Raw genomic sequence first — 15645 nt, forward strand, 5'->3', positions numbered from 1 at the left:
GAGTGAACTGGCGGGTGGAAGATCGATCTCTCTCTCTCTCTCTCTCTCTCTCTCTCTGACTTCCAAATAAATAAATAAATCTTCAAAAAAACTGATGGATATTTTAAGCTGCTAAGCTTTGGGGTGGTTGGCTAGACAGCAACAGATAACTGAACATTGCATATACATGACTTCATATGCCTCGGTGGATGATGCGATAGTCTTTGAGTATGTGTGCATCTAAATATGAGATCACGCATGAGAGGAACTGAATTCTTCTTGCTTTGTTTCTTGTAGCACTTCTCAGAACTTCTGGATGAATTTTCCCAGAACGTCTTGGGTCAGCTCCTCAATGACCCCTTCCTCTCAGAAAAGACTGTGTCGATGGAGGTGGAGCCATCGCCAACATCGCCGGCACCTCTCATCCAGGCTGAGCACAGCTACTCCCTGTGTGAGGAGCCCCGGGCCCAGTCGCCATTCACTCACGTGACCAACAGCGACAGCTTCAATGACGGTACACTCGGTGCAGGGGAAGCACTAAGGGCCTTGGCACCTTTGAGTCCGAGCTCTGTGAGGGGGGTGGAGTGCATCATGTTACTGTCAGCCCCACTTTAGCCCAGCATGTATGTCTGTAAGGCCTTATGCTTGGGCTATGGGAGATAGGAAGGGGCACAGTATGTTTCTCTTTGTTGGAGTCTGTCCCCTGGGAACTTAACTACAACTAAACAAAATGATAGTAATTACTCTCTTTTTTTTTTTTTTTTTTTTTTTTGGCCTTGTGGCTTTGGGCTTTTCAAAATGAGGTTGACCTGTTGGTTGATAGTTCTCACCAGTCCAGTAAGTACATTGTTTCAAGGGGTGATGTCATTTTTCATGAGACAGGATGTTTATGACCACTCTTCTCCAAAGAAGCTTCTTGGGCATCCTTTCAGCCCACTGCCAACATGTTCCATGGACTCCATGTGTCGGGGTTCTTAGTAGGCATTCTTAGATTTTCTTGTTGGCTATACTTTCCTACCCATCAACAAATGGGATTTGCTGGAAGTCTAATTTAGAGATGTTAAGACGTTTTGACCATTACTCTATAGGCCTGTACTTGGTATATGTTCTATTTCCCAAATTTTTCAAGACATATAACCTTTCTAATTTAATTGTATTTTGTTTTCCTAGAGGGATAACCAGGTATTTTCATACTCAAGTAAGATTTAAAAACTGTTCACTCTGTTCCCAGTCCTGCTTATGCCTTCTTCATAGGAGCTTGCTGTGGCGGGAATGCTCACTAACTTGACTTCTGGTTTGGTAGGAGCGTTCTGCGCTCTTTCTTATACCACTTAACATATGGCAGTGTCTTTTGAAGGTAGCTACCTACAAAACAGGTTTTCCCATGCTTCCCTTTGCTTAAGGGTGGATGCCAGAAACTACTTCTTACGTTAGGCATTAGCTTTGTGGCAGAGCCCCTTCTTCAATGGGGTTTCGATCCGCTATTCTCTTCGAAAGAACCAGCTCTGAGACCAGTACAACATCATATCTTGGGACAAAGAATGTTGTGGGTTTTCAGATTTTTCTGTCTCAGACACATTCTCTCTTTGAATAGAACTGCACCAAACAGCAGCTCAGGATGATCTGGCCTTATATTCTGATTGAACAGAATGCCCCCAATCTGTTGGCATACCCTGCTGGAGCCTACACCATATGCACAGATTTTTTTTTTCCTCAATGACAATTTAGGTTCATGATGCCTTAATCTTTCTTCTCTGTAGCTAGTCAACTTTCTCTATCTCATATCTGAAGAAACGGTTAAGGAGGAAGGGGAAGAAATAGAACTAAAATAATGTGAGAAAACAGAGTTGTTGTGAGGGTAAAATGAGATGTTTTTAAACAACTTAGGACAACGTCTACCACATAGCATTTCGATGAATCAGTGTCTTCTCCCATCCCCCCTCCCCTACCCCTTCATCCTTCTGCTGTCTTTGTCCACTTCTTCCCCTTTCCTCCTCCTCTTCCCCCTTGGCCTCCATCCCCTCTCTCGTCTTACCCTGCTTTCCTCCTTCTGCTTCTGTTGTTTCTGTTGTGTTTTCTCTTTTTTCTTCTTTCTTCTCCCCTTCTCCTGTTCCCCTTCACTTTTTCTTAGATTGCTTTCAGGAATGACCTTGATTGAGATGCAGGAGTGTGGTCTCTGTTATGACAAAATAGTCCTAATGTTTCTTCCCATGTTCTTTTCATTAATGTATATATATCTATATCTCTCTATATATATTTATATAATTTCCATAATTCCATTGATGTCTGTATTTCAAGCCTTACTTTTGTGAAAGTCATTCCCAATGCCTCTTGAATTGCATATCTATTGCTGGTTAGCAAGTCTCTCCCAAAATTAGTGGCTTAAAACAATGATAATCATTGATTAGCTTTCATGATTTCTGTGGATACGTACTTCAGGAGTGGGTCACTCACATGGTTTTGGTTGAGAATCTTTCATAAAGTTGAAATGAGACATTGGCAGAGGTTACAGTCATCTAAAGACCTTTCCAAGACTGTTGGAGCTATTTCTAAGATGGCTTTCTTGCATAGTTGGCAAATCAGTGATGGCAAATTGTTTGCTCTCTCTGTGGGCTCCCCAAGGGCTGCTTGAGTCTTTCTATAGCTTGGCAATTGTCTGCCCCGAGAGTGAAGGACCCACTGCAGTATCTTCTCTGACCTAGCCCTGGAAGCTTTTTGTTGGTCACACAGGGCAGGTCTGATTCACCTGATTGGAGACTGTACAAGGATGTGACTACCAGGAGGTCAGAATTCCTGGGGGCCATCTTGGAAGCTGACACCATGCCTCTCCTCACAGCGATGTCTGTGAAGAGACTTTCCCATGTCTGAACCCCTTTATCCCACATTATCAGTGCCTTTCAGTATTGTCATTCATTCACTGAGTGGTTCTTGAATTTCCATGCAAAGCACTGGAAGAAATATAAAGAAAAAGATTGTACGTCGCTCTCATAGAACTTTTCAGGTGAGTAAGATTAGGAATATGTACAACTGATTATAAACATCTGAACACATGCTAACTGTAGTGGTTAAGTTAAGGTTATATGCTTGATGGTCAGATCTTTTTGAAGTTCTACTTCACTACTGACTAGCCATGAGCAAATTCCATACCTTGGCTAACATAGAGTTTCCTCACATACAGAACTAGGAGTTTCCTCACGTATGGTACTACTTTATATCTTGTTGTGAGGATTAAGTATGCTAATCGATTTCAATACCTAGGCTAGGGTCTGACTGATAATAAGGATATTGTTCTTAGCTGCTGTTAAATTATTACTGAGAGAGCTGCAAGAGGACACGAGGATTTTGAGTATTCAGGAGGGCTTTGTGGGAGATTTATCAATTTACCAATCTTTTTTTCTACAGTGAATACAGTAGTGGGTACTTAACTGTTCAATCTATTAGTGGATTACTTAATTCTTATTTATTTGTTCTTTATATGTCAGTTAGCTTCAGTGAACCTGCCTTATATTATAATCCTCTGTAGGGGTGGGGAACCTTATTTCTGCCAAGGGCCATTTGGATATTTATAACATCATTCATGGACCATACAAAATTATCAAGTTTTACAAATTACCTGCTATAGATTTGTTGAATTTCAAGTCGCACCTGTGGTTGCCTTGGCAGACCAAATGATTTTGTGGCCCTCATACAGCCTGCAGCCTGGACATTCCCCATCCTTGCTCTAGAGGGATTATAAAGCAGAAGGAACTGTTTTGTAGAATAAATGACCGGGATGGTTTCTTTAGATGGTAAGTAAGATACTTATAAAGTTAATACACAAAGAATTTTTATGGGATGCAGATATAAAATGCTTCCCGAAGACTGTTAGGTACTCGCTTTTGTTCTTACTAGTCCTCTTACAAAATCTCAGTAGTTCCCCATTGTGCCTAGAATGAAGCCGACCTCATAAGCTTGGGCTTGAGGGTCTTTGTGGGCTGTTCTGGTCCCCTCTTTACTGTCTATGTCCTGTCATTTCTTGTCCAAGTGACTCTAGCATTGAGTTTCCACCCCATGCCTTTTCTTACCCTCTTATCTCTACTGGAGAACCCAATGCCTTCCCTACACCCTCTGCCCTCCTCTATTCCTCAAAATCCCACCTACCTCTCAAGACTCAACATCACCCTACATCTTACTCTTTCATCTGGAGGTTGTCACCTTTCCTGTGTTTCCGCCATCCTTTCTGGCCATTTATGTAGAGATTATCACAGTTATCCATATATTTCAATCACCCATTTATTTATCCATTTTCTTTTGTATTTTGAGCTGAAGGACAGCAAGTACACTTCTGGATTTCTGTCAGCTGGCATTGTGCTTGGTACTTAAAGGTGCCTGATAAACATTTATCTCACTGACTAAATTGATAATAAGTTGTTAAGGGAGAAGTTACAGAAGGCTGAGCTTGGAAATGGTATCATGGAGCACACCTGCTCTGCTCTCCAGTGCCTGCTTTGCTTGCCCTGGGGCACCTCTCTCTGTGCAGACACACTGGACAGCATGTATTTGATCAGAGAGGTAGTTAATGATTTGTAGCGGTTGTACAAAATTAAGCACAAGGCCAAATAGCAGTAGACGTATTACTCATGTTTTGATTCATAAAAAAAATTACTTCCTTGGCTGTTTATTGAGTACTTGTGCTGCAGATGGTTGTGATAATAAGAAAAATAAATAAGATGAAGTGATGGGGATTTGCTGGGATAGAGAGGGAGAATTAATTAGGATAGGTAAGGAAGCCTATATTGAAGGTGACATTTGAGCCAAGATCGACAGAAGAAGATGGAAAGAGCGAGGTGTGTGTCTAGCAAGAGGCTTCTAGGCAGAGAAAAGAGCAAGTACAGAGGTCTTGTTGCAGAAGTGTAACAATAATACAGGGCAACCTATGTTATGCAGACAGTTAACATCTGTGGCGATGTCAGCTGTTCAGCAGCCTTGCTGTTCTTGGCTGTGCAAGTTGGAAATAGTCTAAACACACTAGGAAAAGTCACTTTCTCCCTCCATTTTGCGTATGTCTGTTGACTGCTTACTGTGTGTCAGGCAGTGCCCTAGATACTTGGGAATCAAAACAGTAAAACTTAGATCCTGCCTATAAGTAGCTCATAGGCTAGTGAGAACACCATGTCCCCCAACTGGCACCTTGTTCTGTTCACAGACCCAAGGCCACAAAACCCTGTACTGGTTCTTGCCTGAGACCATTGATGGTCAGGGTCAGAAATGTTTTGCAGAGAGTTTTTGATCTATAATCCTTCCGTGTTGAGGTACCACTGTTTTCTCTGAGTAAAAGTCACTTTCCTACACCAGCAAAAGTACTTTTGTAAGTAGAGAATAGCAAATAAAAGATAGTAACCATTTGAGATGTGTGAAATCAAAGTTAGGCAATCTGGGTACCCCTCTCCAAAGTGTATGTGTGATTGAGAGAAGTTGTGTGTGTGAGTGTGTGTGTGTGTGTGTGTAGGAGTGGAATCAGTCTACATTAAGTCTCCCAAGGGCAGGTGCTCTGTCAAAACAGATATCCAGCTGGGTGGAGAAGGATGATTGCTCTTTAGGCAACACATACATATGCAGCATACTTTCTGTCTTGCATTGTGATGATAGCCTAAGGAAAAAGGAACCCTGTGTCTAGTGAAGGATGGTGAGTTTTTCTTGGGAAAGCCAGTGGTTCAGATCTCCTTGTCCAGTTTCACTTACTGTTAATACAGTTCTTCTGTAATTGCTGCTAAGCCTGAAAAAAAAAGTGACAACAGTTCAGTAGGGGTGTTCTCATAGTTCATTAGATTTTTTTCACTTTATTTCTCTCTTTCTTCCTTTCCCTTCCTCTCTCTCCTTTTCTTTCCCACCATAACCTATTCCTCTTCCCCCTCTTCTTTCCTTGTCTTCTTGCCCTTGACTTGCCCTTCTTCCCCTCCTTGCCTGAACCCCAGGGCAAATGTAGATGTTCTTATCCTAGTATCTTATCATGAACCTCATATGGTCTATGATTCCCAAAATCCTATATAAAATTACAGCTATATAAATTTGGGGCTTTTGCTGGTGGGAACTTTTATAATCTTTTTTAGATTCTCAAAAGAGTCTGTGAACAAAACAAGGTTAAGAAGTGCTGGTGGGGTTGGGACTGTGGCACAGTGGGTTAAAGCCCCAGCTTGAAGTGCTGGCATCCCATATGGGTGGCAGTTCGAGTCCCAACTGCTCCACTTCTGATGCAGCTCTCTGCTATGGCCTGGGATAGCAATAGAAGATGGCCCAAGTGCTTGGGCCCCTGCACCCACGTGGGAGACTAGAAGAAGCTCCTGGCTCTTAACTTTGGATCAGCTCAGCTCCGGCTGTTGCAGCCATTTGGGGAGTGAACCAGCACACGGAAGACCTTTCTCTCTGTCTCTACCTCTCTCTGTAACTCTGTCTTTCAAATACATAAAAATAAATCTTTAAATAAAAAAAGTGTTGGTGTGGAGTCACCTGTTTTGGGGCCTTGATGGAAGGCTCTTCAGCAACACCAAACCTAAAGAACTGCCTGTGGCTCAGAGACTGCAGGAGCCAGCCCTAGGAATGTGGACTCAGCCTCCTCGACCTCCAGAAAGACATCCCCTTCCAGCTCATTCATTTCTCCCCAGGACTAAGTCCGTCGACCAGATGCTGAACAGGGGTTTCTGCACTATCAAATAAATTTTTTAACTAGGAACAGAAAAAAGTGAGGAGATTAAAAGAGATAAGCAGAGGAGCTGGCATTGTGGCACAGTGGGTTAAACTGGCACTTGCCATGCCAACATCTTATATTGGAATTCTGGTTGGAGATCCAGCTGTTCTACTTCTGATCCAGCGTCCTGCTAAGGTGCCTGGGAAGATGGTGGATGATGACTCATGTACTTGGGCTCCTAATACCAGGCGGTAGACTCAGATGGATTTCTGGGCTCCTGGCTTCAACCTAGCCCGGACTTGGCTGTTGTGGCCATTTGTGGAGTGAATCAGCAGATTGATGATTTCTCTGTGTCTCCCTCTCTCTGTTGCTGTGCCTTTCAAATAAATAGATAAATAAATAATCTTTCAAAAGAGAGATATAAGCAGAACTATCCCAGTAAAATGTTTGTGACTTTTTAAATGATTATTACTTTATTAGAGATAGAGATATATGATAGATACATTGATACATAAAATGCTTCCATTCACTGGTTCAGTCTCCAAATGTTCACAGAGGTTAGAGTTGGGTTAGGCTGCAGCCTGAAGCAAGAACTCAGTCCAGATCTCCTGCATGGGTAGCAGGAACCCAACTACTTGAGTCATCACCACTGTCCCCAGAGTATGCATTATTAGCAGGAAGTTGGAATTAGGGGTGGAGCCAGACCTTGAACCCTGTCACTCCCATATGGGATGCGGGTGTCTCAAGTGATGTCTTAACTGCTGCACAAAACACCTGCCACTGTAGATAATTTTATGCTTTGTGAAATAGAAACTTATTTTGAGGGGACCAACACTGTGGCATAGTAGGCTAAGCCTCTGTCTGTAGTGCCAGCATCGCATATGGGCACCAGTTCATGTCCCGGCTGCTCCTCTTCCAATCCAGCTCTCTGCTTATGGCCTGGGAAAGCAGCACAAGCTAGTCCAAGTGCTTGAGCTCCCGCACCCACGTGGGAGACCCAGAGGAAGCTCCTGGTTCCTGGCTTTGGATTGGCCCAGCTCCAGCTGTTGCAGCAATCTGGAGAGTGAACCAGCAGATGGAAGACCTCTCTCTTTGTCTCTCCCTCTCTCTGTCTGTAACTCTACCTCTCAAATAAATAAATGAAATATCTTTTTAAAAAAACTTTATATTTGAACAATCAAGTCATGTCTCACCCATAGAGGATATCTCTATCTGTTATGATATTTTAGTCATATTCCTTTGTAAATAAGTTGGGATACCACATATGCATTTTATTTGTCTCTAGTTTCAGTGTTCTTCCTAAAGGAGAAATTTCTTAGTGCTGGATTACTCCAGCATTGTTCAGAGAAAAGTAGATAAGATCATTATAAGAGCAAAGTTTAAAATATATAATTATCAACAGACATTAGTGTAAAATACAATAGGACAAAAGCTATCTAATACCATATTTGCACCACTCACGGGTCAATGTAATTTTAATTAAAGTGGAGTAAGGAACTGCTTCTATGGCTTTTCCAGGTCTACTGAGAGTGGTCCAGGATCACACATAATAATCACCTTCCTGCTGGTGAATCACAGGTGCAGAGGATGGCTGGGTAGGCTGTTTCCAGCAGTGGGAATGAAAACAATAGTCTGAGAGCTAAAGGTGAGCAGATGTTGTGCAGTCACCTGAGGTAAACGGGACCGCCTAGAGGAAGGCAGGTTGGGTCACTGTGTGATGAGAGAGCGTGAGCAAAGTGGGATGGTATTGTTTTGTAGGTTAGAAGGAGACAAAGAATGGCTCATGATTGGCAGTGTGACAGCAGGGAAGGTATGTGTGGATATAGTTATCCAAGGAGAAATAGGGAAGCCTACAGCATGCATGACAAAGAAAGCATGGATTTTGAAATGATTAGATGGACTTGGCAGCAGCATTAGCACAGGATGGAGGATACAGAGAGAGGGTAGGAATGAGTCACAGACGACTTGGGTTTCTGGTTTGCTGTGTTGGAGATTTTGATGTTGACGTGCCTCCAGGAAGTGGGACCTGAAGGAAAGTCACTGAGACAAGATAAATAACTGTACCTTCATCACATTAAGTTTAAGCTGTTGACAAGAGCATCACTCCGACTCATCTTAGGGGACGTGGATTCAGGAGCAGAAAAGGAGGATGTGCCTGTCATCTACCTACTGTGGTGACTGGTGCCTGGCAAGGGTAGCTAAAGGCAGGGCCTGGTTGTGATCAGTCATGGAAAGCAGACAGTTGTCCTCTGTTTGAAGCATGGGCTTGTGATATATGTTACTTTGCTATGTAGCACATTTTTTTTGTCTTTTACCAAATGGCCACAGTAAAAATGACAGGGGCCAGGGAAAGAGGCTCTGTATACATAAGCACCACCTTTTGCAGTGCCTAATTTGGGGGTCAAAACAATATTGTTGGAAGAGCTTGGCCAGAGATCTATGTAATTGTTACTGTGTTGGAAAGCAATGTGCTAGGGTGGGGAGTGTGAATCCCAGGTTGGCCATATGCCAGCTATGTGACGCTGGGTGAATTATTTCATTTCTTCACTCCCTTGGCTGTGAAATGGAGGTGATGGTGTACGTGGTTGCCCAGTTGAGATTTGAAACAATACCTAGCATGTAGTAAACATCATAGTAGATGTTTGCTATTTTTGTTATCAACACCTCCTCCTCCCACTCAGGACTGCAAGTCACTGCAGGGTTAAGGTACTCAGGAAGAGGACCATGGGCAGACTCCTTTCAAGCAGTTCACCATGATTCTGACATATTCAATTGAATTCTCATTCCTTCCCATCGGCTTCCAAAGCTCAGCCTTAGCATTTTTCCTTTAAGAATATTGCATGTTCTCCCTTATAAATGGGAACTGAAATTATTTTTTTTAAAAAAATCAAAATAAGAATAGTAATGCCTGTGTGTATCAGTTTTTCTGAAAATACAGTGTTTTATCAGACTTTGTTTTAAATCTCCATCAAGCAAATTGTTAAGAATGATACATCACTATAGTTTTAATGATCTGTGACTATTTTAAAATTTACTGTATATTGAAATAGACATTTTTTCATTTGATTATTGTTCATAGCCCTTGCCTATATTCCTACTGGACTATGGTCTTTTTATTTGCTGAGCTCTTTATTTAGAGGAGCATTAAGCCTTTGGCTATAATATGAATTAAAAATGTTACCTCAAAAATAAAAAATTTAAACATAAAAAAGAAATATGAATGATCAACAACAACAACAAAACGAGATTTGCCAACTGCTGCTGAAGGATTTAGATGAGGCATACTTATTTAATTTACCAAATTTCCTTTTCACTTTAGACATATCACATAAATAGTAAATTGATATTTGTGTGTTTTTATCATGTAAGTGGTATTTGCCCATGTGATTTCTCTTTTTAAGGACAAATATTGGCTCTTTCTTTGTATATGTGTATGTGTAGGCAGTATATATGGCTAACTCCCAGTGTAGGGTTTGCCTTCTTTTTCCCATCCCCAGGAATCAGTGTCTCCCTGATACATTTATCTGTGCAGTGCATATGGAAGTGACTGTAGATCTGCAATTTGTTATTCTTATGTTGGCTTTGACATTTTTAGTCAGTCTGCCTTGATATTTTGGTAATTTTGGCAACTAATCCCATTGGTTATGGCTACTCCATCTTGTGCTCGCATGTGAAGCACTGGCTCCTCACCACTAGACTGGCTTTCGAAATTTTCTTGGTGATAGCTAAGTGGTGATATTGAGGAAATGCGCCAGCTGAGTCTGACCTTTGGCAGGAAGCTGTTTTAATAGAATCAGATGACGTGAAGGTTGTTCTTACCGTCCACAGTATGTGCCGCTCATCTTATCGGGGATGCTTTTCAACTGAAATGAAACTTAAAAACATGTGAACATGACTTAGGGAAAACATTTATTTCACTCAGTGTCTGAGCTTGAAGTTCCAGTAGACTATCATCTGACTCTTGGTTTTGTAGTTTAGCCAGTACCTCAAACATCCAAGGATAACTCCAGCTCTAAACCTCAGTGGCCCCTCTGATCTTTTTGCCAATAAAATAGAGCTGCAAAAATAAAGTTGCATTAAAAATTTTAATACATATTCTGCTCCTCTTTCACTCTGTCCTTTGCTAACCCCGTACTTCATAGGTTATTTTTATCATTTTGTCTTCTGTGATTTGATATTTATTTCTCTTGAGGGACAGAGTACAAGCCAACACCCAGTAGCTCAGAACGAAAGCTCTTGTCTCTAATTTCAGCTGCCACTGGGATGTTGTTCTCACCGAACTTACTGGATGGCTTTCTTCATCTGAAGTCACTCATGCTGTGATATAACTAACTGGTACTGTGACCAACCAGTTTACAGAGATTTGTTGACATGGTTTGCAGTTGATCTTTTAAAGGAAATACTTTGAAAACAATGCAGAATCAACAGATTCTGATGTAATGGATTTTCTTTGTTGTTGTTGTTGTTTTTTTTTTAAAGATTTATTTCTTTGAAAGGCAGTTAGAGAGAGAGAGAGAGAGAGAGAGAGAGGAAGAGATGGAGAGAAATCTTCCGTCAGATGGTTCACTCCCCAAATGAGTGCAGTAGCCAAGGCTGGGTCAGGCTGAAACCAGGAGCCTGGAATACCATCCTTGTCTTTCTTGCTTTCCCAGGCACATTATCAGGAAGTTAGGTCAGAAGTGGAGCAGCCAGGACTCAAACCAGCACCCATATGGGATGCCAATATTATAAGCAACAGCTTACCCAACTGTACCATAACACCAGCCCCCTGAATTTAATTGTTTGTGCATACATTCAGGTATATTGTATCAGCTATGTTGTATGTTGCTGCAAAACAAACCACCTCAAAACTCAGTAGTTTAGACAACAGTCATTTATTAACATAGCTCACAATTGGTGTTCCTGGGCTGGGAGCTGGCTGATCTGTATTGGGGTCAGCTGAGCGATTCTGCTAGTTTTAGCAAGATTTAGTCACATCTCTACAGTTAGCTGAGAGTTGGCTGCTCTTGTCTAACCCCGTCTGGGAGTGACTCTGCAATGAGACTGTCTCTGTTCTCCGAGGATCAGTAGATGATCCTGGCACCTCTCCTCCTGATGATGGCAAAACTATGAGTGTAAGGCCAACTGAACAAGTTCATTTCAAGACTGTAATTCTGTTAAAAACCCAACATGTTATTGGCTAAATCAAGTCATATAACCAAGTCCCAGATATAGATCAGCCTGCAGTGGAAGGAGAGTGGGGACCTTCAGCCAGTGATGCAACTTGTGTCCATAAGGTACTTGTCTATTCTTGTTGATTCACGGGTGTCTGGATGGGCTCCTTAAACCATCCAAGCTTCTGTAATAAGTGTTGTACTAAGGCCTGAAGTAGAGCAGGCAGAAGCAGGCATGTCCACGTGTGATCATCCAGGGACAACAATTTCCCAATACATGCAGTTTAGAAATACTGTTTACATGGAACAAATAAGAAAAATAGGTCACACATGTTCTGGATTATTGTTCAGAGATATGTTTACTATTCTGGCACATTTCCTTTGTCTCATTTTGATCCCTTTCCTCATTAATACTATGTTTTTTTCTTAACATTTATATCAGGAACTTGTCCTTTGTTTTTTAAAAAAGGCTTTATAAACGCAATGTTAATGTCTATGTAAATGTTCCATGGTCTGGAGAGACCGTGGTTCACTTAACTTTTCCTTTTCCTTTTCTCTGTAACACTGTGGTTCTTTCCAGTGCTTTGTGATTATAAGTAATGCCCTGTGTGTAAATCTTTATCCACATGTCATCTGGTTTCCTTAAAGGAAAGGATACCCAAGGGGCACAAGGTCTGGATCTGCCACTCATCTGTCAAATGATCCCATTGAACCTGAAGGCATTAAACATTCTCGCTCTAGAGCATCTTTCAAACTGAAGTACTCCATAGCTGCTCTTGAGTGGAAGTCTGAGGACAACACCAATTGTTTGTCCTCAAAAAAAGCTCAGGGTTGGGGAGAGGCAGCTTCCTTGGGCTTCTCACTGGAGAGCTCAGTTGTCTTTGAGAGAGGCAGTGCCTTTTGCAGTTCCGTTATCGTCGCTAGGCCTGTGGCCTACATCTTCTGAACACAGCATTTTAATAGGGCAGCAGGACTCTGAGCATGAACATAAACGTCCTGACCTATTTTATGAGTGTACCCTGCTCTTTGAGAATGGCTTGCCAGACTGGAAGAACTGCTTTCACTACTTATCTTCATTCTATCTTACAATCTTATACTTACTTTTAATGTTTAGCTTTGCTTTTTCTTGTGTTTGCTTGAGAATTAAGCATCATCCATCACTACACCATCGGGCATCTGGCCTCATCTCCCAATTTCCTGGTAATTGCGGGCCACCTTTTTCCTCAGGAATGCTTCCTTAATGTTCATTTCAATATGTACTGAGGCTGTACTCCTGTTTCTTCTGACTGCCTGTCTTCTAGCCTCTGCCAGGGATAAGCATTGCTCAATTTGTACAGCCTTTAAGGGCTGACTTCAAAAAGAAGTGCCAACAGCATCTCATTGCTGATTGGAGAAGCGTGATCTGTGCTTCCTATGTCACCAGCCCTACCCTGTTCGGTCCTACAGGTATCTAACTTGTACCCGACCATCTTCCAGTCCCTGTACTCTTTGTTGGAGGCAGTAGAATCCTCTTTGGCTCTCAGGAAGCTGAGCTGGGGCGCCCATCTGGCTGGCGGAATTCTGAGTCAAGTACAGTGTGTCTCTCTCCTCTGACCACCTTCAAAAGGCCTTTTGTTCCCTCCCCTCCCCCTTGGCCAGGATGTCGCCCACACCCCGTGAGTGATGGAAATGGCCCCATCACACCACAGCACTCAGCAGTGTGTGTGGAATTCACTCTGAAAGCAAAACATCTTCAACCAACAGAAGTGTTGCCCATCTTTATTGTACCTCTGCCACAAGCTGGGACTGGAATAGTTCATCAAATCACTGATACATTGGAGCTAGGGAGAAAGTCATTTTTCGTTGTGAGTGGGAACCTAGCTTTGTATCTGAAGGATGCTTCATGTGAAATAAAATATTAGTAAGAATGAAATTCACCATTTAGCTTCTGTTGCCACTCTTTCCAGTCCGGCTTACAGTTCTCAATCATTTTTCATAAGAAAATGGGAGTCAAATTCTTGAATGTAAAACAGCTTCCTAAAGTGAATGACTTTGCTCCCCTGAGCATGTGGGGTGTGTGTCTGAACTTTTTAAAAAATCAGAGAAATGTGTCCCTGATTGATTTTAGCTTCATTTCGCTAACACTGCTGTCAGGTAAGGCCTGTAGACATGTGGGTTGGTGGATTAAGTCCTCTGTTCTGTGCCTGCTCCCAGCACACTTGACTTCTGCTTGTTTCCAGTCACCTACCTGCTTTTCCAGGGCTGGGTGAAGCACAGCTTTGACGCCTTTGGGAAGAAGTACACAGTATGTGTTCAGTGACAGAGGTGCCCTGTCCCCTGCATATGGTCCATCTCTAGGCCTCGTGACAACCATGAGAGTCAGTAGCAAGACAAGACCTAGACTTGCCAAGCCCCAGTCCTTTTCCCCAGATGAGCATTTCATACTCTGAACTCTGATTTTTCCCAAAGGGCCGAGCAAAGTCTCTGGAAGTCTAGCTTGGGTGTGAGGCATAGATGAGATCACAGGGAAAACAAGAAGTCAGAACATGGAAAGTAAGGAAGAAAAAAAAAAAAAAAAACAAGAAAACTAGTTAAACTAGTTACTGTCTCCTGGGGAGAAAGAGAGAGACCTACCAGCTATTTTCTCCTGTCCTTTGTCCTGATACTTTGGTGGCCAGCCATTTGCTTCTGTGTGTGTGTGTGTGTTTGTTTTTGTTTTTTTTTTTTTAAGCTTTGTTTTATGTATTTGAGAGGCAGAGTTCCAAAGAGAGAGGGAAATACAGAAAGAACCAGATCTTCCCTTCACTGGTTCACTCCTCAGATGGCTTGGCCAGGTGGAAGCCGGGAGCTTGGAACTCCAACTTGATCTCTCACCTGGGTGGCAGGGGCTCAAGCACTTGGGCCATCTGCTGCTGCTTTTCCCAGATGCATTAGCAGGGAGCCAGGTCAGCCACAAAGGCATCTGGAACTCAAACTGGTGCTCTGATATAGGATGCTGGTGTTACGAGCTGTAGCTTAGCCTGCTGTGCTACAAAGCAGCCCCTTTTTATAAATAATAAATAATAATAAATATGCTTATTTAATTAATTTTGAGTAGATAGCACATTCACTTGATTTATAAATTATTGCACATTGAAAATCTTCCCTCTCCTCGTATTCTGCATGCACCAGTCTCCTTCCTGCCTGCCTGGCCCAGGAAGTCACATTTCTTTCTTGTGTATGGTAATCCTTCCAGAGTTTGTCTACACATACTCCATATACAGGTATGGATTCTCATTTCTTTATCCACTTACCTCCACTCTTACATATTCACTTTATTTCATTTTGTTCTACTCTCAATAATCCTGGGGTGGAGCTTTGTTCAACAGGAAAGATAGTGTCATCTGTTTTATCTGTGCCCCATGTCCCGCGCAAGTTCACATGTGTACTTATTGTTTTCCCACAGAGGAGGTGGAAAGTGAGAAATGGTACCTGTCTGCAGACTTTCCTTCAACAACCATCAAGACAGAGCCGATTACAGATGAGCCACCCCCAGGACTTGTTCCCTCTGTCACTCTGACCATCACAGCCATCTCTACCCCTTATGAGAAGGAAGAACCCACTCTGGAAGTGAATACTGGGGTATACTCAATTTTCTCCCATATGAATAATTGAACAAGAATGTAGAGAACCTCACTCTCCGATAAGGCATTTAATCTTTTGGAACTGGTGGTTGTATATGTTTAAGGAGATATGACTGTATTTTCTGTTTATGTGTGTGTGTATCAGTGATATGTAGTTTGGTGTTAGCATTGAATATAGGGCTTTCTTTAAAGCCATTGTCCAGAAAATTTGGGAGCAAACTTTTATTTTTCTTTGATTACCATTATA

At 42.2% G+C, this 15645-nt stretch overlaps 1 protein-coding gene across 1 annotated transcript in view; it reads left to right on the top strand.

Annotated features, from left to right (window-relative positions):
- The window catches only part of CREB3L2 (cAMP responsive element binding protein 3 like 2), a 133445-nt gene that overhangs the window by 79540 nt on the left and 38260 nt on the right, over positions 1 to 15645 (top strand). The window contains exons 2-3 of the mRNA XM_062194628.1: positions 277 to 493; positions 15221 to 15396. Coding sequence (XP_062050612.1) covers positions 277 to 493; positions 15221 to 15396 — 393 coding nt within the window. The remainder of the gene's footprint in view (positions 1 to 276; positions 494 to 15220; positions 15397 to 15645) is intronic.

This window comes from Lepus europaeus, chromosome 1 (assembly GCF_033115175.1).
Source record: "Lepus europaeus isolate LE1 chromosome 1, mLepTim1.pri, whole genome shotgun sequence".
In the NCBI taxonomy this organism is placed as follows: Eukaryota; Metazoa; Chordata; class Mammalia; order Lagomorpha; family Leporidae; genus Lepus; species Lepus europaeus.